At 38.1% G+C, this 27,401-nt stretch overlaps 2 protein-coding genes across 2 annotated transcripts in view; one reads left to right on the plus strand and one right to left on the minus strand.

The window, feature by feature from the left end:
- The window catches only part of Cep85l (centrosomal protein 85 like), a 114,972-nt gene that overhangs the window by 71,119 nt on the left and 16,452 nt on the right, over positions 1–27,401 (minus strand). The window contains exons 2-3 of the mRNA XM_005363626.2: positions 25,509–25,667; positions 11,059–11,846 (exon numbers count right to left, since the gene is read on the minus strand). Coding sequence (XP_005363683.1) covers positions 11,059–11,846; positions 25,509–25,667 — 947 coding nt within the window. The remainder of the gene's footprint in view (positions 1–11,058; positions 11,847–25,508; positions 25,668–27,401) is intronic.
- Positions 5,573–6,083, plus strand: Pln (phospholamban). Its single transcript, XM_013352419.2, has one exon. The coding sequence runs from the start codon at positions 5,674–5,676 to the stop codon at positions 5,830–5,832; it is 159 nt and encodes a 52-aa protein (XP_013207873.1). The 5' UTR covers positions 5,573–5,673; the 3' UTR covers positions 5,833–6,083.

Consider the following 27,401-nt stretch of genomic DNA (forward strand, 5'->3'; position numbering starts at 1 on the left):
CTCAGTAAAGCCACAGCTCACTGAGGACCTCTAGTGCTTTACATCGTGTACTTCTCCAGGCCTTTCACAAAAAGTTGAGTGGCTGTATTTGCTAAGTGACATTCAATTTTTCTTAGTACTTGCCTAATGCTTTCTCCCTACACTCTCTTTAAAAAAAAAAAAAAGAAAAGAAAAAAATTTAAAAATACAGAATCTGAATCCTCGACATAAGGTTAAAAACACTTGCGTGGTGGCACACACTTGTAAATTCCAATTGAAGCACGACTGTAGAATTCAAGACTAACCAATGTGACACTAAGTTTAAGTAAGAGCAGTGTGGACTATACAGTCCAAAAATAGGACTATGTTAATAGACAAATACATGTATTTTTAACATCAACAAAAATAAACCTACAGACTAAATAGGCAGGGCCATGAGCCAATTTCAGAGGGAAGATCTCCATCCTGTTGTTCAATGACTCGCGTCAAGACAAATTTAAACAGGGTATTTCGCTTTTTGTTTGTTTGTTTTGTGTTGGTTTTGGAGACAGGGTTTCTCTGTGTAACAGCCCTAGCTGTCTCAAAACTAGCTCTTGTAGACCAGGCTGGCCTTAAACTCACAGAGATCTGCCTACCTCTGCTTCCCAAATGCTGGGATTAAAGGTGTGTGCCACCACCACCTGGCCAACAGGATGGGTATTTCTTTATTGGGCCAATTTAGAAATCAAAGACTATTTTATTATTACCAATTGTTAGCAGAAGCATCTGAAAGATTCTCAGACACTTCCGTCGGCTTGACAAAGCTGGAGTGCTGCTGCCACAAAGGAACTTCCAACAGAATTTAGCAGTTTGCAATCTGGCAATCTTAAACTTTTACTACAGTGAACTTTCATAAACTAACAGGTTGATTATAAATATAATGATAATACTGTCCTAATTTAGTTTAACAAGTCAAAAATAAAAAAGGAACAAATCAACTTCTGGCTTATTTGTGAGATGGTAGTAAGTACCTGGAGGGGAAACACACACACACACACACACACACACACACACACACACACACGTAGCGAGAGAGAGAGATACATACATACTTATCTCCAAATAATCTTAACAAAGATAAACTCTACTTACTCAAACTCAATCTATACAGAATTCTAATCGTCTAAATTAATCAAATGGGAAAAATACTAAATGTATCTGTCAGACTATAGTTTCTTAAAAGTATAATAAACAAGTAGACAAAAAAAAGAAGACAGCAAAAGCCCAAAACAAACTTGAGGATTCTCAAGGATGTGACTTTGGCAGAAAGCCTACAATTTAGCAAGTTCTACAAGGCCATCAAAGTGTTTACAGTAGGGATTACTACACATCATATACAAAGCTGTGAATGTGCCAATTACCTGTAAGTTGTAAGACAGGCCACCAAATGATTTCCAAATCTACTGAGGTTTCCTTCTCACAAGAATACACCTAGCATACCATTGAAGTTAAGGATTCCTGTAAGATATGATATGTATGACTTCTACCCAGTAAGTTCTTAACAAAGTATATGATCTTTTTTTTTCCTTGAGATAGTGTCTCACTATCTAGCCCTGGTTGGCCAGGTTAGCCTCTTACTCACTGAGCTCCTCCCTACCTCTGCCTCTTCCCTCTGGAGTGCAAGAATTAAAGCATGCACCACCTCTACTGGCAATATGACAAAGAATCATGGTTGCCTGTGGTTTTCCTCTTTCCTCCTTCTAATGAAAAATAATAAAATACTTTTTAGAACATAATTTATTAAGTTCCAATTTTAACTTCTTTAGAGAGAGCAAGAATGTCATACTAGCTCCCACTAAGAAATGAACTGGTAATCCCATTCAATCCGTCCAAAAATTAGAACAGGTCCCATATACATAGAACACAACACCAGGCACCTTTCTGTTTCTGCCATACAGTTCAAAGATATGATTTGGTAGTTCCCATAACCAAACACATCTTTCTTATTTTCAGTATTCTGGTACTAAAAGCAGGATGATTAAATTTTAACTAAGTCTGTAAGTGAATAGGCTCCTTGTCCCTAGTAAACACCCAATAAACATATATGGCCTTTTAAAAAAGGATGTGGGAGGCTAATTTTACATCTAACACAATCTATTTCTGAATATCCTAAAAGATGTTCTAAAAACATCAGCTAATGAACTCTTTTTCTATATTGCCCATCAAGTATTAGTTTATTAGAGTGTTGCTATAAGAAAGTTGAAAAGAGACTATGGAATCTCCAAACTTACAGAGTAGTGATCATGAGGAACAGAAAAGACACCTGACCCCTGTGTTACAAACTGCAACATCTGTAGTGAGATACATACAGATCCAAAATTAGGTCTGCAATGTTCTTAACTCTCAGCTTTCCTATTCTCAATATATAAGAGGAAGCCCCATCATGGAGGAATGTAGCTTAATCATTACCCTATCAAAGCACTATAAAATAAACTGAGAAAAAAAACTAACATGCATACCATGGACATTTCCTCATTTCGATTTTAGCCAAGACTATGAACTTGCTACAAATCATTTTGTAATTATGACAAGTTTTCAAGCTTGCCTAGAAACATTTAGTTTTTGATCTGGTCACTATGTGTCCTTTATAGACAACTCTCTCATTTATTGAACAAAACCTTCAATAAAAAGTGATGTAAGATGATGCCCTCAGTGTATCAATCATGTTTTATTCCATTATAGATTTATTTTTATTTGTGTGTACATGTGTGTAGGCACCTGCAGAAGCCAGGAGAGGATGTTTCATGCCCACATTATAGGTGGTTGAGAGTGACCTAACCTGAGGGCAGGGGAGCGAACCACATCCTGTGGAAGGGCAGCCAGTGCTCTTCACCACTGTGCCACCTCTCCAGCCCCTGAATGTTTTTAGTAGTTGACAGCACATCTCTTTGTATCTCACAAACACGAAATACCCACTTGTACAAAGCCTAACTCAGTTTAATGTCAAGTTAAACAAGAAACTATCAATTTAGGAAACACCTCCTCTAAGCCATACTTTCTTCATCTATAAATAGAAGAGACTTAAATATTAGTGATGATGAGTTTAATAGCAAATCCTATGACTCAAATTCATTAATATGACAATTACAGCACTGAATTTTTAAACTACTTTATAAAAATTTTAGTCATAAAATTCTTATTCAACTTTATGGATTTAATTAAATTATGCTAATTTTATGCACAAAATACAGAATGAACATATGCTTCCTTCACTCATATACTAGAAGCTCTAGTTGGGGACAATGACACATATACTGAAACTATAGCATAACCAGATATCCTGATTTAGTGACACAAAATTCTATGGAAACACGGCAAAGCAGATGATTCTACTTACTGGCTGGAAAGGTCTTATTCAGAAGTAGTGTTTAAACTGAGCTTGAAGGATCAGTTTTGTGTAGCTGAGAATCGAAAGGTAAAAGGGGTAGATGTGGCCTTCCAGGCAGAAACAGAACACGTACAAAAGGCACAACCATGAAAAAGAGTACAGTGTTTCTAGCAAGGGGCATTGCATGTGACTGAATCCCCAAGTGTCGGGCAGAATAGAGATGACTCCTGTGTATGCTTTCTGATGAACTTCTGGAAGGCTCACTCCGTGTGTGTGTGTGTGTGTGTGTGTGTACATACATGTGCACATGTGTGTGTTGTGACAGTTTTACTTTGTACCTAGGCTGCCCTCAAATTTACAATCCTGTCGTGGCCTCATACATGCTAGAATTATAGGTATGAACCACATCTTTTAATAACTTCTGAAACATTACAAAAATATAGTAATTATCAATACTAATTTTTAATTTGCTCAAAACTATAATTCATTATACATCTTCCTATAAAAGAACTTGTAAAATATACAGATTCTCCAAAACTAAAATTCCTGAGACCTATAATAAACTAACAGAAGCACGTACTACTTGAGGATGCATTTTCTTTAAAAAGTTGCTTTATTCCTGTAGCATTTTACCTGGAGAATTCAAATAAAAGTAATTAAATATGCTAGGCTTGAGCTCCTATCTTTTCAATGTGAAATTCTATAGATAATTCAGCCACCTGTGCTAGACAATCAGGAACATATGCTAGACAAACATAAGCAGTTACTAACTCTTGAGAACAGATTTTGATATAAATTGACTCTGCGTGGCTCCTTATCACAGGCATACACATGAAAGACAGAGACACACACCAAATGAAAATCCAGTCTATTACACAATTCAAATCCTAACAGAGCCAAGTTGAAGATCTGAGAACTACAACATCTGACTGGCATATACCACAGTTTCTTTACAACATAAGCAGCAAGTTCTATCTGGTTCTGCCTGACGCAAATCTTCCCCTTTCCCAATCTCTTTTCTCTTCTCCTCAGTACTAGTCTCAAGTATGGGGTCCACAGACTGAGGTGAGTGCAAGCAGTGCACAGAGCCTAGGGAGGAAATCCAACCTGCCAGCTAGAATCTGTACTAACATCCTGCTACAAATTATGCAGCAACAAACTAGACACAGTTGTCTCCAGACAGTAAATTATTGCAAGATTAAAAATGTTCTGATAAAAAAACAAAATGTTAGCCCAGCATAGTAGTACAGGACAGTAATCCCTTCACTTAGTATGCAAAGACAAAAAGAAGCAGAATGGTGGCCTCCAGTTTGAGGTCAGACTGGCTATGTAGTAAATTCTGGGCCAATCAGGATTGCATAGCAACACCCTGTCTCTAAACAATAAATAAACAATAGTTTAATGAAAGAAAAATAATAATGTCAAAGTTTAAGTAGCTGATGTCTTCAGACAGTTCACTTAGTTTATTTTAAATCTGTATCTAATTTCCTATTAATATGCTTCATTTTGTTGTGTTTATTAATTGTCAAAGCTTTAGACCCTACATATTCTACAATGGTTTAGGAACTTTGAAAGATGGCCAAACAAAAACCCACTCCAGGTAAGCAAGATTAGCTGAAAACTAGAACTGTCCATGGTAGTTTAGTACAATAATCATACTGTGCACTCTGAGCTTGTCAGTCTTTAGTACTCAGGAACATCGTGTTCAAGAGCTGAAAACACTCTACAAGGGGTTGGAAGATGTGAATATGATCAAAATATACTGTATGATTCTATAACAGTATAAATCATAAAGGAGGATGGCAAGCAGCTGTATCTGTTTTTAATTTCATATTTAACTTCTTTCTCAGGGAACTATTTTATTTTGGACTAAAATTAAGATATAATTTATTATATGCTGTTTTATGAGATTAGTCCTGAAACACTTATTTATAATAATAAATATTCACATCAATTGTGTTTACAAAGAAGCAGATTTAAAGAAACAATATTTCATAAACCTAGTAATACCTGCCAAAAACTACAGTTCCTATAGCTCAAACAAGACAAATGAGACTGCAGTAACATACGAAGTATAGAAGCAGAGAGATCATGAAGACTGGAGACAGTTAATGCTATAAAACACAGGGACGAGGAAGATCAATTTATGCAAAACTGTGCATCTCTATCCAGAGAATGGGTTTAGGTATAAACCTAATCCATTTACTATTTTTACATTCCAGGCCTCCTAAAAGAAGACAGCTCACATTTGCCTGCCTACTACCAGCTTTTTATCTTGCTCTTGACCACTCAGAACTTCAGTCTTCCTGCTATTGCCTTCCAGCATCATGGAGAAAGTCCAGTACCTCACTCGCTCTGCTATCAGGAGAGCCTCAACTATTGAAATGCCTCAGCAAGCACGGCAAAATCTCCAGAATCTTTTTATCAATTTCTGTCTCATCTTGATCTGTCTCCTGCTGATCTGCATCATTGTGATGCTTCTATGAAGTACGGCTGCCACCTCCAGATCTGTGACATGCCAGCTCAGCTTCAAACCTAGCACCTCCTCATGGGGGGGGAAATACAGCCTGCTCCCTGCCTAGAATGTCTTTGTGAAGGTCAAGATGAGGGGTGAAACTAATCCTTAGCCAATGTTTTCATCTGGATCTTGTAAACAAACTTTACAATGACTAAGTGTGCATAATGAAGCTGCCGATTTCCTCAAAATGGCTCATAAATTTCTTTCCTGATTATTTCTGACAATGAAGTATGAGTTTTCATTTTGAACAGTACTGCCAAAAGTTCACTTTCTGCATCCAGCACTAGCTTTATTGTTAAAAAGCTCACTTTATAGCTCAGTCTTGGGGATAAATGAAATTTATACTGCATTGCCAACACTTTTTTTTTTTCTACAGGAACTAAGTATTCTTCAGGTCTTCACAAAGTAGAAAAACAATAATTTAAATGAAGTGTTCTTATTCAAAGTAGTTCACTGGGTCTTCACATGTATGACTACTGTTATTATTATATTATTATACAGAAGTCTTGTTAATTACTCTGTCAGAATAAATACCTTAAAATAAAGATCTTGTTATTTATCTATACACTAATATTTTAAGCTTATGAGAATCAAATAAGAAAAAAATCAAATTCTCATATAAATAAAATTCCTTATCATAAATTTTTCTCAAGAATTATGGAATTTACAATTAAGTTAAGCACAAATCTGCTCTCTTCAGAGATTGGTGATCAATAAGAACAAATATCTTACTATGTGGCTATGATAAGTACTAATAAAGCAAAATCTCACCTGAATTTGACACTGACATAGATATCCTTGGTTTTATAGGATTTCTCCTATTCCAATCAGATTTCCAATAACAAGAAAAAGTATTATTTCAAGCATTATAATTTTTTAAATTCTGAACCCTCTCTCTCCAAACACTTCCATTATACTTAAATGTGAACTTTTATTCTGCATAATCTGTATTAAGATTTAGCTGTTCTCCTCTATTGCCCAGAGAATTAGCATTTGCTTTACTAAGTTTAGTAGAGCTAGCAACACTATAATTCTTACTGAATATGTTTTCAATATCCCTTTTTAAATTTTTAAATATCTTTCTTTCAATAACTACTAAAAGAATAGGAGCAGAAAACTATGTTGGAAAACATAGTCACCAAAACGTAATAACTTAAATTGGCAAAATATAAAACTATTTAGACCTCTTCTTTGTAATCTCCTAATTTTAAACCCAATTCAAGATATGCTACCAATACAGCAATTACTAAGGAAGAGAAAATGTAATCAGACACACTTTCCACAGAGACTGTAAGGATATAAAGCATCAATATTCACTTTGGTTTCTAGCAGGATGCTGATTCAAACTGAATGCGTGGTAGGAAAGGAGATGTTTGGGGTCAGAAGCTAAAAAGCTGTCAAAAGAAGTCCATGTTAACAGAGTTCTCTTCAGCAAGGGTTAAAGATTTCTATCACACACACACAAACACACACACACACACAAAGCATTAATGATATAATCATCTAAACCAGGGTTCTCAACCTTCCTAATGCTGTGACCCTTAAATACAGTTCCTCATATTGTGGTCACAATTATTTTTAATATAATTTTAAAAATTATTTTTGTTGCTACCTCATAACTGTACTTTTGCTATTGTTATGAATCACAGTGTAAATATTTTGGAGATAGAGGTTTGTTGGGGGTCAGGACCCCTAGGATGAGTCATTATCTATGCAGGAATACACAGGTTCTATAGCTGGCCGTACTGATAGTGAAACTGCAGTTGAAAAGTCTCATGTCTCTCAGCATACTGCTCACTACTCCATCAACTTCAAGATGTTAATCATCAATTTACAAAGTTTTTCCTCAGTAAAACAAGTTCTAGCTGTTCTTTATTCTGTTCTTAATAGAATTACAATCTGATCTGATCAGGAGTCTAGAATCGTGTAGCTCATTAAAATGAGGAACAAAAAGCCCGTTCTATAACTGGGAGCTTATTCTGTTTACTCATCACACAAGAGTAAGTTGTAAGGAATAAAACTTTGAAGATAATGACCATTCAAATACTTCTCACAATTTTACAGTATACTAAAAATGAACTAATTTTTTAACATCTAATATTGCCTTTTACATTTTTAGTGGTAAAGAGTTTATCTGTAAAATGCAATCAGAACCACCTATACTCAAATGGATAGTTGACCTAGGTGATATTTGAAATCAATTATATGCTACTGGCTATCAAACGTTCTAGTTATAAAGAGTTTTGTGTTGTAAAGGTCTGAGAGAGGTACTTTCCCCAAATAATGTAAAAAAATCAAGGTTTTCTAATACAAACACAAGATGGGGGAGGCCTCCATAAAATAATGAAGTTTCTACCAGATATTGTTTAGCCTTATTTTTGAGTCTTTTGACAAGGTGTGAGAATATGGTCAATCAGATAAAAAAGTTTGGCTATATGCTAATACCCACTTTAATGTCTTGAAATTACATGCTAAATTATATGCACATAAAGATACAAAAAGAAAAATCAATTCTTAAAACACGTATCAATATTAGATGCTTGCTACTGTTGTGTCACAAGATGTGATGGCACTGCATTGTGACATAATCACATCTCTCAGTCTGCTGCTTCTCTCAGTCAAAAGTCAAAAACCTAACAGCATGCAAAAACAGGGAAAATAAGAAAAATCTCAAAGAACATAATAAAATCCTTCCAAGCTAGAAGCCAGACTTTATTCACAATTCACTCTGAAGAAAAAAAGTTCTTATGTTATTTAATCAAAATCTTCATTTAAGCAACAGAAAAGCCTCCATTAACATGTTAAAAGTATTAGTTGTCAATACCTTGACTAATCAAACCACTTTATGATTCATATAGAAACAAAATTTCATCTTCCTTTTTAAACAACTGTAGACCAGGGAACATGAAAAATGTAATGTAAGAAACCAAACTCACTACTTAACTACCATGGAGCAGATCCACTGTGAGCGTAAGAGAATCTAATGGTCACTGCACGTAGACGGCCACATTCTCTACATCCCAATTGAAAACAAGGAATGCAGGGGGCACTTGTAAATTATGCATTCTCCCCTGACCAAAGTCAAGACCTTCTCACAGTCCTACAGAATCAGTCTGGAGTATTACGGGTGGGGTATCGAAACACAGAGGAAGCAGCCAAGACTAGTGGTGCACAGAATGCACAGAGTTCTACATCCTAAAGCAAATGAAGGCAGATGACATTTCTTCAACCACAAATGAAAATTCTTCAGAATTATTGTCTCTGGATGGTTTAGCAAGTGGTTCTCAACCTTCCTAATGCTGTGACCCTTTAATACAGTTTCTCATGTTATGGTAACCCACAACCATTAAAATTATTTTCATTGCTACCGCAAAGAAATAGGAAGTAATTTTGCTACTGCCATGAATCTTAATGTAAATATGTGTTTTCTGATGGTCTTATGTGTAACATGGAGGGGGTGGCTTGTTTGTTTGGGTTTCTGTCCTCCCACTAGGTACCCCCAGCTGTTTAGTCCCAGAGAAAATCACACATAGGTCTCCATAAATTATAAGCTGATTGGACCATTAGCTCTAGCCTCTCACTGGCTAACTCTCACATCTTGATTAACCCATTTTTCTGATCTATGTTAGCCATGTGGCTCAGTACCTTTTTTCAGTGGGGCAGATCACATCCTGCTGCTTCGGTGGTCTGGGCAGGAGTGGGAAGAATCAACTTCCTCCTTCCCAGAATTCTCCTGTTCTCATTACATCATTTCTACTTCCTGTCTGGTTTTCCCACCTATATTTCCTCCCTGGCCAACCAGCATTTATTTAAAATATGATTGACAGAATGCAGACAATTCTCCCTCACCACTTATGCTACCCCGGTGAAAGAGTTGTTCAAAACCCCTAAGGAGTCACGTCCCACGGGTTGAGAACCACTGCTCTAAAGCATATAGGAATGCTTCCCCTTAGTTGTGCTCTCTCTCCCTCTACTGTGCTTTAGGAAGATTCAAAACTGAGTTTTTTTTCTCATATGTAAAACATATGCATCATATCAACACATTTTTCCAAATCAAGAAATTTACTCATTAGCCTGTTATTCCACAGACTCAAAAGGGACTAATACATAGTGTTTCTCTATATGCTGTATTATTATAAAGTGCTTCCTTTAAAATGATTCAACACATCTTGATGGTCAATTCATTTAACAATTGCAGCTGACTTAGAAGCTTAAATACAAAGAAACCATTACCAAAAATGGTACAAATAACTGGGTTCCATCTTCTCATTTTGTAGAAGAAATTAAGGCAAAAATAAATTAAGTGTCAGGTCACAAGGCACTGGGTTCTGTTTACTGACAGTCATAGCAGCTAGAAATGAGCCCAGCCTAGAAGTCCGTCAATACATGAATGAGTAAGGACATATAGACAATGCAATTGTACTTGGCCATAAAGAAAATTGACATAAAAAAAACCATGACATCTGTAAAACATAAATGAAACTTGAAATTACTACATCAAGCAAAGTACCCCAGACCCAGAAAGCTGAAAGTCAAATGGCACATGCTTTCTCTCATATTGTAACGTCGGTTTCAGTTTTATAGACATGAGAGCAGCTATGAAACTACAAAGGGCTAAGATGGAGAAAGAACAAAATAGAGGATAACAAAATATATGAGACATGAAAGCAAAAAGGGTCTTGTGGGAAGAGGCAGGCAACCAATGGGAGGGAACTGGGCCAGGGGTCAGGGGAGTAGAGAATCAAGAAAAACAATGTATGAAAATCCCATAATAAAATCAACATTTTGTATGCAAGTTAAAGAAAAAAAACTTATAAAGAAAAAATTCAGGTCCTAAATGTGATATAATCAGAAAAAAAACCAAGACTTATTTTTCCAAATCAATTTTCTATTATACCATGTCAGCTTCTGTTTTTGTTTTACATTTCTTTAGACAAAAAGCATTTTATTTTATGCATACTTAACAAATGAGAAAGTCAAGACCAACTTAAGAACAATGTTTACAGTTCTTATGTTAATTTATCTCAAATAAATTTATTTTTCTTTATCAACACAGTATATAAAATTTATAGCACTTATGTTTTTTAACTTGTGAGAGATGGAGAAAGGAACGTGTGGTGTAGGCAGTCACATACTTACTGCAGTAAACAAAAGATCCACTGGAGGGAAGCAAACACTAGGTTTTGAGCCTTACCTGCATTGGTGCTTCACTTCCTTGATGAAACTCTTCTATTGGTGGCTGTTGCCAAGGAGCTAAGCTGTAAGAATCCTCTGTAGTTCTGCCTTCCAATGGATTTGTCCGTAACTGTTCTGTAAGCCACATCTGTGTCCTCACAGAAGGTTGAATGGGAACTCCACCTACTGCCTGCTGGCCAAGCATTGAATATTTTGGAGACTCAAAAGCCTCTGAACCTGTCACAATGGGCTTGCTCTCAGGTAAGGCACTGTAAGTCATGTCTAAGGTCTGTCTCCTGAGAGCAGAGGAGGCGGCTCTGATGTCCTCTTTGTTGTAGCTCTCAAATTTATACTTGCAATCCAGAGTTGATGACCGTGTTTTATTTATTTCCTTGCCTTCCAGCTTAAGCATCTCCATACTGTCATGTAAGCAACTAGGCCCAAAGGTCCTTACATGGTTTGGGAAAGCCTTGCCCTTCCCTGTCTTTTGCAGCTCATTCCTCAACTCGTCTGTGTATACAATGCCACTCTGGTTACAGTTATCCGGGGCAGTAAGTTTGGACAAAGATGACCATTTCCGTAGAGGCCTGAAGTCCTTCATGTCTAGTGAAGAGTCCTGCTCCTGTCTTCTGTGGTCTCCCAGTGTGTGCATGAGGCTTGTACTCCATTTAGAGCCATCTGATGCTAAAGATTCCCTGTGTTTGGAAATTGAAGCACTGGAGTTAGATGGCATCACATGGGCAGTGGGAAGAGTAACCAATGATCGACTAGGTTTAAAAGATAGTGTGCCACTTGACGTTGAGTGATCTGGAATGAGAAAAGATTGCCAAGTCAGTTTCAACTAACAGGTTAAAAACACAAGCTATAATGTAAAATGCAAGATGTCAAAGTAAAAATCTGAATGTGGCTTCCCAGTATTTATTTCTCAGTTTCCTCAAGATGAGGCAATTGCTAGGACTGTTATCCCTCTAAGGTTATCAGAAATAATCATACTTTCAAACACCATCCCTACATCCATTTCTCTCCTCTGTTCCCCATCTGCTCCAGTGATCCCCTCCCTCCTTGTCATCTTCTACTGCTGTGCGATAATGATCTTGTACCCTGGAAAGATTTGTTACTTATTTGGTTTAATAAAGCGCTGATTGTCCAGTAGCCAGGCAGAAAATATAGGTGAGGCGACCAGGCTAGAATTCTGGGAAGAGGAAAGGGTCAGTCTATAATCGCCACTCAGATGCAGAGGAAGTAAGATGAAAATGCTGCACTGAGGAAAGGTACCAAGTCACGTGGCTAAACACAGATAAGAATTATGGGTTAATTTAAGTTGTAAGATTTAGTTAATAAAAAGCCTAAGCTAATAGGCCAATCAGTTTATAATTAATATAAGCCTCTGTGTGTTTCTCTGGGACTGAACCTCTGTGGCACCAGGTGGGACAGAAACTTCCATCTACATTCTACTGCTGTGCCTACATTTGTTTACTCTTCATAAGCAGAGTTTCCTTAGAGTTGCTACAGGGTCCCGGGAAAGGGATAATTTACAGAGCACACACTAACTCTTCATCAGTGCTACCAACTGAAGAAAATGCTTCTCCCTCCCCTAATGGACCACTAACTGGCCACAGATCCTCAGAAAGCAGTGGGGTCTCATGAGACCTTGTCTATAGGGACAGGGCATGGGATATCCATGGGTCCTTCTTCTTTGCCCTATCCCCACATGACACAATGTTCACAGGCCCAATCTTGTTCAGGTCTTGTGCCAGGAATTGCAATTGCTATGAGATCAAGAGTGCAATGGGAATGTCATTCCGAGGAGTGTTCCAATTCATTCCACTCCTTTCTCAAATCTAGGCTCGGGAGAAAAATAAGAGGTGAGAAAAGAAGAAAGAGGAGAGGATGCCCGGGCCAGTCACCCTGCCACACAGCCAGGCACAGAGTAAGAATGAAAGATATATTTGAAAGAATAAAGAAAGGCAAAAACCCAGAGGCAAAGTGAAGTTAAAGAGAAATAGAAAAGCTGGCTAGAAATGAGTCAAGCTAATTTTTAGGAATTCATAAGAAAGAATGTCTCCATGTATTCATTTGGGAGCTGGGTGCCAGGCCCCCAAAGAGTAATAAAAGCCAATGTATTACTTGGGGTCTGTATTAAAGGGGACTTTGATGACAACTTTCCCCCACAGCCTGCCTAGCTCCCTCTAGCAGCAGTGAGCTAAGCAGAAGGGGCTTCCAGCCCTGTTCCAGCTCCATTTCTCCACATCCTGAGAGCAAAGCACACAAAGTCTCTTTAGGAACAGTTTCATCAGCGTGGAGAAGTTACCAACAGTGAGTAAATAATCTTTCTGGGGACCTAAGTGGCCTTCTAGATCAATCATTTGAGCCCACCCCAGTACTAAGACTTTTGTTGAATAACTTATAGTTTCCAGGGGTACCATTATCTGTTAAAAGCTTTTTTTCTGCTTGTGCATATACTTAGTAGTTGGCCTAACATCATCACCTCCTCTTTTTCCCCCATCTTCATGTTCTTCTGCTTATACCTTACCCCTCCCCAGTATTCACTTCCCCTTCCATTTGCATATGGCATGTATTCTACTATCCACTACCATCCCCTTAATATCACACTCATCTTTTTTCCTTGTCTCTTAAATGTCACCTTCCTGGATGCTACACACTCTCACATAATTATAGACAGACCGACAGATATATGTATATATGTGAATTAGTAGCTGACATATATATGACAGAGAATATGCACTGTTTCTCTTTATTACTTTGGTTACTTCACCTAATATATTTTTCAGCTCCACTCATTTTCCTGCAAATTGCACCATTTACCTTTCTCTACAGTTGCATAAAATCCTGTTGTTTATGTGCACATTTTCATTCTCCATTCATCTGATGGAGAGGTCTCCACTTCCTTGGGTAGTTTACTCCAAGATCTGGGGATTGATTGATTGATTAGATTATTTTAAAGCTACTGTGAATAAGACTGTTTTCCTGATTTCTTGATATGTTTATCATTGATAAACAGAAAGGGTATTCATTGTGCATGTTAATTTTGTATCTTTCTACTTTACTGGGTGGGTTCCCAGCTCTAGGTTTCCTGAATTTTAAGGTTTTGTATGTATAGAGACATATATAGTCCTTTCCTATCTGTACCCCTTTAATTTCCTCTGCTTGTCTTGTTGCCCAAGCACAACACTGAAGAAGAGCGAGATTAGTGATTCCCACTAATCTTAGTGGGAATGCTTCAAGTTTTTGGCTATTTGCCATGTTATGGGAGGTTTGTATATAGGCTTTGTATTCTTGTGGTTAATTTCGCTACGAACGGGTCAATTAATAGATTCTTTTTAATATTTTTAGTCTATCTCATTAATTTCTATACTTCTTTCCATATTCTGCTTTTGGTTTTGTTTTTCCAAGGCTTTAAGCTACATCTTTAAGTTACTTATTTGAGCTCTCTGATTTTGCAGTGTAGGCACTCAGAGCTACAAATTTCCCACTTAGCACTGCTTTCATTGTATCCTACTGTATCTGGTATTCATACAACTACAATGCTCCTCTATTTTTGGTCTGGATGACCTGCTTTGGTGACAGTGAAATATTACAGTCACCCGCTATTTATCAAACACGACTTTCTATATATACTTAAATTATTAAGTGTATTATAGAAGGAGGAACTGTGGGCTGCTTTCTGCTTGGCTCCCGCATGGCTAGCTTTATACTTGAAATAACAACACACAAATTGTATTCTTTTAAACACTGCTTGGCCCATTAGCTCTAGCCTCTTACTGGCTAATTCTCACATCTTGATTAACCCATTTCTAATAATCTGTGTAGCACCACGAGGTGGTGGCTTACCGGGAAGGATCTTAACCTGCATCCATCTTGGAGAGGAGAGCCATAAGCGTCTGCTTGACTCCGCTTTCTTTCTCTTAGAATTCTGTTCTGTCTTCCCTGCCTAACTATGTTCTGACCTATTAAGCCAAGCCATTTCTTTATTAATTAACCAATGAAAGCAACAGAAAGACAGATGACTCACCTACATTGTATGAAAGGATGAAAGTTTTTTTAAAACATACTCATATTAATCTCTAGTTTGGGGTACCATTCCACACACTCAGGTCCCATTCCAAACCCTACCCTACATGCCAAGCAGCAGCCCCTATTCTGGAGTAGCCCTCTTCAAACTCTGCCCTGAGAAAGTCTGTCAAAAGTTAGCCCCTCCTTGGGGCTGCTCAAGATCACAACTATAGGCTACTGTTAGCCATACTTGCCACATGATACCTCTCCAACCCTCCTAAGAGGGTTTGATTGGCTTATTACATCAGTGGCAGCAAATATTCAATAACCGGGGATTCAAACTTTATCAATAATCACCAGTCTTGGCTGCTGTCTCGGGGCTAACAATGTGTTACTTTCCTATTGCCTTCAGTCGTCTGGGATTTTTCAATTGCATAAAAGATCAATAATTGGTGATAAAAGCCACTTCATCAGATTACTTTTTTAAAATGTCTTTTGTCTGTTTAAGACAGTGTTTCAGAAAAAACAAAACAAAAAGACAGTGTTTCATGGAGTCCAGGATAGCACTTGTTGTAGCTATGTAAACAAAGATGATCTTGAACTTCTGATCCTCCTACCTTTATCTCTCAAGTGCTGGGTTCACAGGTGTATTTATAGTATAAATCTGAATACTACCAACAGATAGTGTTTCTAGAATATGATCTTAAGGACAGAAGTTACTCCTAGAAGTTCCTTATTAGAAATTCTCAAAACTTAGCATGTAAAAAAGTTATTTGGAATATCCTACCCTACACTAGTAGAATATGACCAGCCCTGGTAGAGAGGCTCCTCAGAAATACCACTTTTAAACAAGCACTCATTTAAACAAGCTCAATTCATGAAAATACCCACACCTAGGTGTGACTCCAGTTCTGAAGCTTCCAAGCTCACCTGTTAGGATTCAGGCATTATGCTGGCCCCTGTTAGCTGGCAGGATGCACTCAGGCAGTACCCTGGCCAGCCCAGGGTGCTAAATCACTACATAGTCTGTATGCAGGTGCAAAAGGTCCCTTTAAGAGACAAGCTCTGTCCCTTCCCCACTCTCTTCCTGCTGTTCTCCTAAAAAGGCAAACAGATCTTCCCCCCTCCCCTGTCTGTCTCTCCTAATTCTTTCCCTTTCTCTCAATTAATTCATCACTCAAGCTTTGCCTACATGGTGTATTTGTACTGGCCCAACATAAGGCCACCAGTTTTGACCTACCCCCTGCCAAGGTCCCTTCCTAAGCATAGGCATGTCAGCATTAAGGAAGGGTTTGGAGTGAGAGGTGGGCAATGTCAGCTCCACCACCTGGAAAACTCTAGGCACAATACCAAACTGCCCGAAAGTAAGATGGCTGAATTTTATCTCAGGATTTCACAGTTTATATGAATTACGTTATACTGCAAAAATGTATAGGTTTTCTATTTGATTGGTTTTAAGACGTCTAGCTATTATACAGATGACATTTAAATTTTCTATGTAGCCCATTCTGGTCTGGATTTCACAATTCTCCTGCCTCAGGTTTCTGAGAACTGACAAAGGTGTATGGCACTGACATTTCTATTCATGTTAGACAATGAATGTTGTCATATCTCAAACTTATAAGTCCTGATGATGACACATGCCTGTAACCCCTTGGCTACGTATTGTGTTCAAGGCAAGCCTGGGATACATGAGACCTTGTTCAAAATACAGAAGGGAGAGGAAGAAGGTATGGTTTTTAATCTCCTGAGTGATCTTGTTTCTTCTCCTGTCTCTCTCTCCTTGTGATTAAGTTACCATCCACTCCTACTCAAATACAACAAGCAGTCCCTTGACATCCAGTTTAGCTTTTCTGTGATTTATCCTTCATATTAGCACATAAGCCACAGCACTGTCTTTCTCTCAGACTCTGACTATGCTGATCTCTCCACCCAGACTACACTCCTCTAAACCTGCCCAGGCAGCACCAACTGCCTTCTTGGACTCTCTGAGAGTCAGTAATCCACAAGACATAAACATACTCCACCTCTGTACCCCCACTGCCCAGCATCCATCCTTACCTCCCAGTGTACTTCACTTACCAGAATGCACTCATTATACAACCCTTGCTGTCCTCTCCACTGGATGGTACGTATAAAAAGAGAAATAGCTGCTTCGTTTCTAACACTAGCTATGGCTAACACACAGGAGACACTAAGCAATGGCTAAGCAAATAAATGACTAACAAACCCTTACTTTAGAGAGCCCCAGTTTCTTCCCTAAGATGTAGACAACCTAGCAAGTGACTCCTCGAATACAAATATACAGAATTAGCTAAAAATATAAAATATTAAATGGCCTATTATTAGTAAACCAACTAATAAGATATGATTAAGCAGCTAATTTTATTTGACTGCTTTTTTAAGATAAATGCAATTAATTGGATAAAATTATCATCCCCAAAGAAAATTAGCAGTAGCATATTGTCAAAAAAGAAAACTTCACTCTAACTTTACCTTTCTTTAACTATGCTTAAAAAAATAACCCAACACTGACTACTAAACATAGTTCACTACGGTATGCCAAAGGGGGTTTGCTGTTGTTATTGTGGTTGCTCTTTTCACAGATAAATAAACTGCCTGAAATGACATTATCAGAAGTTAGGTAATTTGTTTGAGACAGTTTAACCTTTGTTGATTGATCTTATACATGTAGTATTAAGGCAAAATACATAGAATCAAAATAAAAACATTTATGTATTATACTCAGAAATGGAACTGGCATTTAGTGTATAGATAATCTTCAACCTTAACTGTCTAACAAAGAGAAATAATGACTGGAATATATCAAGCCCAAAATAAAATTGTAATAAGTTACATGTCTGGATTATAAAACGTGGTATAGTATTATTTGGATATTACATCAACAAAAGGCCTGAAGACAGCTTATTAAAATATTTTGTGGAATATTCTATTTGTCTGTTCCTCAAAGATCAAAGGAGCTTCTGTTCCCTGTGATTATTTGATGAGAAAAAAAATATGATTTGCTACTACTAATACAAATTTGCTTTAAATTAATTCACAGAATAAAAATAAAAAACTAAAAAGCTTTAGAAAAAAGTTATTATATAATACGCAGACAAATCCAAGAGCTTTGGGAAATTATGAAACTACAGTCTTCTCAGTGAAGGATGCCGGTCACTGTCATGAAGAGGATAGCACCGAGTCTCCACAGGTCCTGGGACAAATACACAGGAGATATTTTCAAAGTCCTCTTAGGTAAACTGAGAAAAGGCTTCCAGTGGGGAGCTCTAGAGTTTCCTGATTAATGAAATAATCTTTTGAGCTTAAGTAATTCACTATAGAATTATTGAGCTTTTATGTCAAAACTTCAAAAGCTACAGAATTTTTCCCCAGTTCAGGTAAGTATTTGAGAAGGAACTACACAGTAACTCTAAGGTCAAGGAAGAGAACAAGCTTCTTCAAGCAAAACTTTACAACAACCCTAAGAAAACAGAGCACACAGTGTGCAACTTTTAAGTTTCCCATCCGTTATCTTTGCCACATCATTATGTTTATTAATAACTTTTAATGTTTGTTCAAGGAAATAACCAAAAACATTGTTCAAAGCTTTGAGCACAGCTCCCCTGATTCATTTTTAAATTTGGTTTAGTTCAGGCTACCCTCCAGCACTTTCTATGCCTTCCCATTTAATCTCACAAACTGTATGCAGTGTTATAGACTGAACTGTGTCTGTTAATGTGTCATATCATATTTAAGTAATAAACTACACTCTCTTCTCTCTCTCTCTCTCTCTCTCTCTTTCTCTCTCTAACACACACGCACACACACACCAGTAAATATGATATGAGTTCATTTGAAAATTATCTTGCAGATGGAATCAAAATTAAGATAAGATAACAGTCACATAGAATTAGGCAGGAGCAAACACCATTGACTGGTATTTTCAAACATCATTTTCCTTATAAGGCAAAGAAACTGAAGACAAAGGGGACATGAAAAAAAAGACAAATATCAGGAAAGGGTGCAATGGGTTGCCAGAGAAAGCCATGCCTTTTGCCTAAGGCCTTCAGAGAAAAGGGTTTTCCAACATCCTGGTTTCAGACAGTCTCAAAATCTTCAAGGAGATAAAGGTGAACCTTCCCTTCTGCTTTGCATCCAAGGAATAGACTCTAGAATGAGGAGTTCACTACATAAGCCTAGCAAATCTACAACTATACACTATGCCCTCCTGCAGACCCTTAGGGTCATCTAAATTTTTGTGATGCTAATTTGGGTCTAGCTACTTGGGGCCTGCTAACAATTTTAACAATAGGGGAGGGGGACAAGGGTTCACTATGTAGCCCTGGATAGCCCCAAACTCACAGATGTCTGCCAGCCTCTCTCTCCCAAGTACTGGGATTAAAGGTATAAGCTATCACGCCCAGACGCTAACAATTGCTGAAGTTATTAATCTGATAATTCCTGTAATTTTAATGTAATTTTTCTTGTTGTTACCTTCATATAGCTTTTTGTTTTTTTATCTAAGCTTTAGCAGAGTTTCACAGGGCAATTAAGAAGTGTATGTAATGTGTCATCTTCACCTGAAAACTTGCTTGAATTTCTTCTTGTAAGCTTTAGAAATATATAGGTATATGTGTGTACATATACACACATAATTAATGAAAATGGATATTTAGAGAAATACTTAACCATTTTCCTTTTTGTATAGACTCTTAAAGTTGTTTCATACTTTTCAGTGTTATAGTAACTATTCTTTTTTTTTTTTTTTTGAGACAGGATTTCTCTGTGTAACAGCCCTAGCTGTCCAGAAACTAGCTCATAGACCAAGCTAGCCTTGAACTCACGGAGATCCACCTGTCTCTGCCTTCCAAGTGCTGGGATTAAAGGCATGCAGCACCACTGCCCGACTTACAGTAATTACTCTTGTAAATAGTATATGGTTTCACCTACACAAGCCTATACTGAATGAGAATATGGACATATTACCTATGACTTGTTTTCTAGTGGGTTGTTTTGTTTTTGATTTTCTCGCTGGTAGTTTGTTTGGCTTCCTGGTGTTGAAGATGGAATTCAGAGCCGTGTACATAATACCTAAGTAATTTACTACTATACCCCCATCTTTGCATCTCACTCTCTTTGTCTGAAAGATGGGAAGAACAATGACGACTGTGCTTAGTTCATATAGGAATATAGGAAGAGCAATACAGATGCCACCACTGCCAAGCTTCCTCTCTAAAGACTAACAGTTTTCAACTTTGCTCAGATCTGGTATCACTGTGCATTTTAGAGAAAGGATGGTCAATTTCATTGGTGAGAATCAACATCTTATCTGACATTTATTTCACTATGACTGATCTGATCACCTTTTCAATGCTACTAATCATCTTCAATTCATTAAATAGATTTCTTATATTTTTACCTGTGTTAAAGTATTAAATATATAAAATTTTATATATCAATGCCAACCTGTAGGCATTACCTATATTTGTAGGAGCTCTTTAAGTGTTACCAATATAATCAGTTTTATTTTAAAATTTTACTCTGTATATCTTTTATTTTCTAACTTTAAGAAGTATTACAAAGGTTAAAGTTAGAAATATTCTTATGCAAACTGACAATAAAATCAATATCCTATGGACTGATAACCAAGTTATGAGAGCTAGTAATATTTAAACATGATTTGCCAAAAAAAGCAGTTGAAAGGAGAGAAAAATACTTTCCCAATACTGCTGTCTAGATACAACTAAAAGTACTGAATATTACACATAAAACAAACACAAGACCAGAAAGGTTAGCAAAAAAAAGGCAGATCATCCAGGGACCTTGGAAACAGGGGACAAGGAAATACGTCATTCTTTAATTTTTCTCTTTTTTTCTCACAGCTCTAAGACTTATGAACAGCAAAGCCAAAATTCTAAAATGACAAAGAGGAACTGCCCAAAAAAACGCCATAAAAGCTCATTCCTGTCAGCCCAAGAACAAAGAATAATGCACCAAGGGGACAGAGTCTATGTGGTAACCCCCTTTCACTAACCAACAGCACAGAAAACAGTGTAGTCTAACCCGCGCCCTCACCAACTAATGCCAAATGAGAAACCTAAGTTTTCAATCTTGCCAAGTTGCAATGAAAGCATCCAAGAGCCTTACAACAGTGACATCAAAGAAGGCCACACACGGAGACTGGAGCCTCATCCCCATCCATGTGTGGATGAATGCCCCTTGAGTGCGCACACACAATGGCAGAGGAGAACTACCCTCACAGAGTCTCTGAACATCCATCACCTCCAGAAGGTAAGAAGCAATCCACACTGGGGTCAGTGAAGTTACCCAGGAAAATCTAGATTCTATTGCACACCTACCCAACCAGCAGTAAGAAAGTGCTGCCCTCTATCCTTTGGGTATCAAAAGAGAGCATCCAATTGAAAATAAGGGACCAGTATCCCATTCCTTTCTATGGCAAGCACAATACCTAATTAAGTCAGGTAGCAAACAGTGGGTAAATAAATCAACACACTGTACATAATCCTACGGCGCAGAGGAAGTCACAAAGTATGAAACATACTGAACACATTGCTCTTGCAGCTGACCCATGGGTCAGCTCCCAGCCTTCACATGGTAGCTCATAAGCACCCTCTTCTGAATTCAAGGGCATGTGATATACTTACATATGTGCCATCAAAACACACATGTACAATAATAAATATTTAAACTATTACACATACAAATACACTCCGCTGAATAAAGATCAAAATACAAACTTCAAACTCTGTGGAACACAGGTAAAGCAGTTTCTGAGAAGGAGATGTTGCAATTTAGATCTTAAATGTCCCCACAAGTATCACATTTTAGCTGTTTGTCTAGGGGAAGGGTATATGCCTCAGTGTGTAGAGGTCAATGGACAACTTACAGGTGTCGGTTCTCTTCTCCATATGTGCTCCAAGGCCAGAACTAAGGTTGGGCTTAGTGGCAAATGCCTCCATCAGCATTTGGAGTCTCACGAGTGTCCAACTCTCATGTTTTAGAGCCTTGGTCCCCCGAGGACAGTATTAGGAGGTTCTTTAAACTTAAGTGTCCTCTATGGAGTCCTCTTTGGCCTGCCTTTCCAGCTCCTCTTCCCCTCCCTCCCCCTTCTACCCACTCCCAGACTTCACAGCTCTACTCTGTACACACTCCTCCCATGTTGTGCTGCTTTAATTAAAGCGATGAGCCCAAGAGATCTTGGGGTGAAGCTATTAGTTTCAGTATTTGTTACAGTAGCAGAAACCATCACCTATAAAGAAAGGTGGCTTTCCTCTATGGGTACTTAGAGAAGGGGTCTCTATCTTTGCTGTATGTTTCACACCTTAGAAAGGCTATGGGACTATCCTACGTTAAGAGTTCCCATTTATCTATTTATTTGCTTGGATTTTTTTTTTTGAAACAAGGTCTTAGCATATAGCCCAGGCTGACCTCAAATTCATGGCAATTTTCCTGCTTCAACCTCTGAGTGCTGAGATTATAGGTGTGTGTCGCCATGCCCAGCTCACAGGAAAACATTCAGGTTAGAGAAAGCTTCAAGTCCTAAAAGTCGTGTTTAATAAGCAATTATAGAAAAGGGTTCCAATCAGAATGCTGACAAGAATGTGTCAGCAAGGCCTATATTTTGGAGGTTTCAGGTAGCAATGAGGACATGGCTGGGATCTAGATTATAGGCAACTCTGTTATCCACAGCAAGAATCAGATTCATTTTGTCCTGACTGTTTTTAAGTGTACAAGTTTAAAGGCAATGACACAGCTTAAGTATAGAAATGTCAACGTAGCTATGTACTTGGGCACTGCATGCATACAACTAGACGCTTTTAGACAAACAGACACGAGAATCTGAAGCAAAGAACAGTCTATGGGGTGTGTGGTATAGACAGAATCCCTAAAAGCACTTCCCAAAATAAAAGCTAAGGCTTCGAAGGATGGAAACCTTGGGACAATAGATGAGAGCAATGTAGAAAGCCTGCTTGCAGAAAGCTGCAGGCAGTGTGCAGTCAGATCAAGAGTGGCCATACGGGCTACAAATATAGCTGTAAGTCTGCAGGTACTCTAGCCTCAGAAGCCCACACCCTAATATGTACCCTAAACATCAGACATGGAAGTTTAAGATTAAAGGTTTGCCACATTGGCTTCGGCTTCCAGTCTTGTTCTGGTCCAAGTCTTTCTTCCCATTCCTCTGTTCTCCTTTTAATATAGGAATATTTGCTTTGTGCATCTTATATCATTATATCAGAGAAGCTGAACCTTTATCTTTTGTTTTGTTCTAAGGGTTCACAAATAGGTTACAAAAAAAAGCTTTGAATTTAGACCTTTGAGCAATGATAAACACTTAAAATCTAGGGGATTATTTTACAGTTTAACTAAATATTTTTAACAGTGTGAGATACATATAACTTTTGGGACCAGAGGAAGAATGTACTTTACATCTCAAACATACCAAAGCCCCATGGGTAAAGGTTTGCAAGATGCCCAGCTTGATACTACTGAAAAGTGGTAGAAACTTTAATTTGGGGAAGGGAATGTTCCTAAGAGACAGCTTTATGCCTGCCCTCCAGAAGGCTTTAAAGACCCTTGTCTCCTTCAATTATCTTTCAGTTCCTGGCCATGATGTGAACAGTTTTGCTCTACCATGCCATCTGTCATTGTGACCCCCAGTTGAAGCCTAATAGACACAGGCCACTGAACAATGAACAATAGCTTTGCAAACAGTGGATGAAATAAACCTTTGCTCTGAACAGGCTGATTCCTCATGTATTTGTTGTGGTGCTGGAGGGAGGGAAGGAGGGAGGGAGGGAGGGAGGGAGGGAGGGAGGAAGGGAGGGAATTTAAAGTCTCAAAATCTAACTTCCTACCATAAGAAACTAAACCAAACATATGCAGAAAAGAATTAAGAAAAATCAGAAAGAATTGACACTTCAGGGGAGAAAGCGCTCATTTGGCTTATAGTCCGTGATTGAGGGAAAACAGTGAGGCAGGAAGGAGCTTGAGACAATTGGTTGTATCACATCTACAGTCAAGAGCAAAGAGAAACAGATATTCTTGTGCTGCCTGATTGCTTGGCTGTGCTTACATCCGCTAGCTCTCTTTACTCTTTTACAATTTAAGGCCCAGCCTGGGGTATGGTTCCACCCATAGTGAGCTAGGTCTTCCTACAGCAATTAACAACCAAATTAGTCCCTCACAAACATATCCATACACCAACCTGATAAAGACAATTAGCTCAACTGAGACTCTCTTTACAGGAGATCCTAAGTTGTGACAAGTAGACATTTAAAAGTAACCATAGCCGGGTGGTGGCGCACGCCTTTAATACCAGCACTCGGGAGGCAGAGGCAGGTGGATCTCTGTAAGTTCGAGGCCAGCCTGGTCTACAAGAGCTAGTTCCAGGACAGGCTCCGAAGCTACAGAGAAACCCTGTCTTGTGGAAAAGAAAAAAAAAAAAAAAAAACCTAACCATAACAGTAGAGAAGACGTGGTGGCATAAGTGGCTCACAGCTGTGGTTGTGGGGGGTATCCTGGGCAAATGAGAAAGCAGAAAAAGAGGAATGCCAGTCCTCGCCTGTCTTTCATTTTCTTTTGTTTGTTGAGTCCAGGACCCAGGTCTTCCTTCCTCAGTTAAACTATACTGAAAATGCCCTCAAAGATCTACCCGCTCAGAAGAGTGCCCTATGTAATACAAAACTCTCAAGCTAACAGTGAAGATTTCTTGTCAGCCTGTGATTTCGACACATTAAAGTGAGAATGCCCCCACAGGTTTGTATGCTTGAATACTTGGTTCATACATGGTAGAAATGTTTGGAAAGGATTAGGAGGCACGTGTTTGTTAGAGGAGAAGAGTCACTGGGAGTGGAATGAGGGTTTTGAAAGATTCATGCCCTTTCCAGTACACTTTCTGCCTCCTATTTAAGGCTCAAGATGTGAACTCCCAGCTACTGCTCTAGCCTTTTACCACCCACTACCTCTACCCCTCTTCACAGACACTCACTCTCTGGAACTGTAAGCCCAAAAGAAGCTCTCTCTCTCTCTTAGAAGCGGCCTTGGTAGCGGTGTCTTATCACAGCAACAGAAAATAACTAATACATCAAGAAGTGGCAATATAGGCTCATCCATAGTGATGAATGTACTGCTCTGTTCAGACAGCATTAATAGGGAAGAGTGTACATGGGTGGGGACGGGGAATATATGGAAAAACACTTTCATCTTCAATCAACTTTATTGCAGCTCTGAAAATACACATAAAGAAAAATAAAAACCTTTTTTGATGCAGGGTAAAATGTAATATAAACAGAGAATTTAATATTTTATATATAGCAACACTGAGTACTAACAGCAACAAAAACACTCCTTTAAAAATCTTTAGAATCATCATCTGAATAATCTCAGTTCATAACATTCTCCATTATCTTACCTTCCTCTCCATTAGCTTACCTTCCACACTGTCAGAACAGGAAGTGCCAATGCCAGTGTCCCCACTGTCAGAAGTTATACTGTGTCTCCTGATATGGTTATTCCGATGGCTAGATGGAACAGTTGTGGCCTGCCACAATGACTCATTACCAGGTAACCATGCTGATGAATAATCTGAGCCTATAAAGGGAAAAAAATACAAAATTAACACATGTGCAGTATCTGTGAGAAGGCAAAAGTAGGGTTTTTTTAACATTACAAGAAAATATACATAGTATTTAAGAGGTTATTTTTTACCCAAAATAAAAATATCCAACAAGATCAAAATTCATCAAATAAACTGCCTATCACAGGATGACAACTGAATGCTGCTGATTCTTTACCTTCTGACCACTGAGCTATTTTCTGCCTCTACTTGCTGAACTTTGAAGATGGATTGCTAACTGATTTAAATCATAATCATGACAGCACATGACTTTAATCCTAGTACTCAAGAGGCAGAGGCAGGTAGATTTTACAGATCTCTTTGAGTTCAAAGCCAGTTTAATCTACATGGGAAGTTCCCAGACAACCAGGAATACTTAGTGAGACCCTATGTCAAATAAGTAAAAAATAAAAAGAAACAAATCCTGTCTAGCCCAATGTGCTAGGGAACACCTGCAATCCCAGCTATCGGGAAGTGCAGACAGGGAGGGAGACTAAGAGCTCAAGGACAGCTTCAACCACACAATGAGGAGGCCCACCTAGACCACTGAGACAGGTTCCCAAAACAACCCAGAAAGCTAAATCTACCTTCAAATGTCAATAGCCTGTCCTAGAATATTTCAGTCCAAGACCTCTGATTCCACACACAGGCCTTAGCTGTAAGCTGGCTTCAGGGAGGGTCTAGATGAATCCTATGAATGATCAAGAGATATTGAACAGGCTACTCATGGAAGATTATTTTTAAAAAAGTTTCTACCGTAACTTATCTCTTAACAGAATTTTTGTTTCTTTAATTATCTTTTGCTAAACTGTTTACTAAGACTTCATTTAAAAGTTTCAAATAGAGCCAAGCGCATGCCTTTAATTCCAGCACTTGGGAGGCAGAGACAGGAGGATCTCTGTGAGTTCGAGGCCAGCCTGGTCTACAGAGTGAGTTCCAAGTCAGCCAGAGCTGCTATACAGAGAAATCCTGTCTTGAAAAAAACAAAACCAAGAAAAAGTTTCAAATAAAAAACATCACACACCAAAATTAACCCAACCAAAGTCTATCCAATATCTCAATGAACATCTATACAGTTAGAATAGCTATACTAAAGTGTGGGACTTCACACTGGATTTTACAATATCATTGCTGAATATATTTTCATGTACTTTCCCCAAATTAAAAACTCATGACAGAATTAGAGCAAGAAAACAATTAGCTTTTGCTAAATTTTTAACAGCACAGTAAAATAGTCTCAAAATTTTAACTGACTCATAATAAATGATTCAGCCTGCTCGTTCCTCTATTTGGAAGAAAGGCTTGCCCAACCTAGAGCACATAACAGCAAGCCAAGATGTTTACAATACAGTAATTCCTAAAAGCCTTACTAAGGGGATCTTTTTTTGAGGATAAGAAAGACACAAAAGTCTTTCAGATTTCTTTTTCCACAGAAAAACAATCTCAGTTTAACTATATGGCAGATACAACTTGAACGATGTCAAATTTGAGTCATGGTTAATTTTGTATGTGATCTTGAGTGTGCCACTGGGCCATAGGGTGCTTATATATTTGGACAAACACTTCTTAAAAAAGAAATTTTATTCCACTTATTTATTTAGAAAAAGGGAGAAAGACTCATGTGTGTGTACATGAGAAAAAGACTTGTGTATGTGCACTCTACAGTGTGGAGGACAGAAGACAATTTAGAGAGACTCGTGTGTGCACTC

This window comes from Microtus ochrogaster, linkage group LG9 (assembly GCF_000317375.1).
Source record: "Microtus ochrogaster isolate Prairie Vole_2 linkage group LG9, MicOch1.0, whole genome shotgun sequence".
Taxonomy (NCBI): domain Eukaryota; kingdom Metazoa; phylum Chordata; class Mammalia; order Rodentia; family Cricetidae; genus Microtus; species Microtus ochrogaster.

What these genes read in the sequence shown, in the direction of transcription:
- Pln (XM_013352419.2), top strand. Translation starts at nt 5,674, where the DNA reads ATGGAGAAAGTCCAGTACCTCACTCGCTCTGCTATCAGGAGAGCCTCA.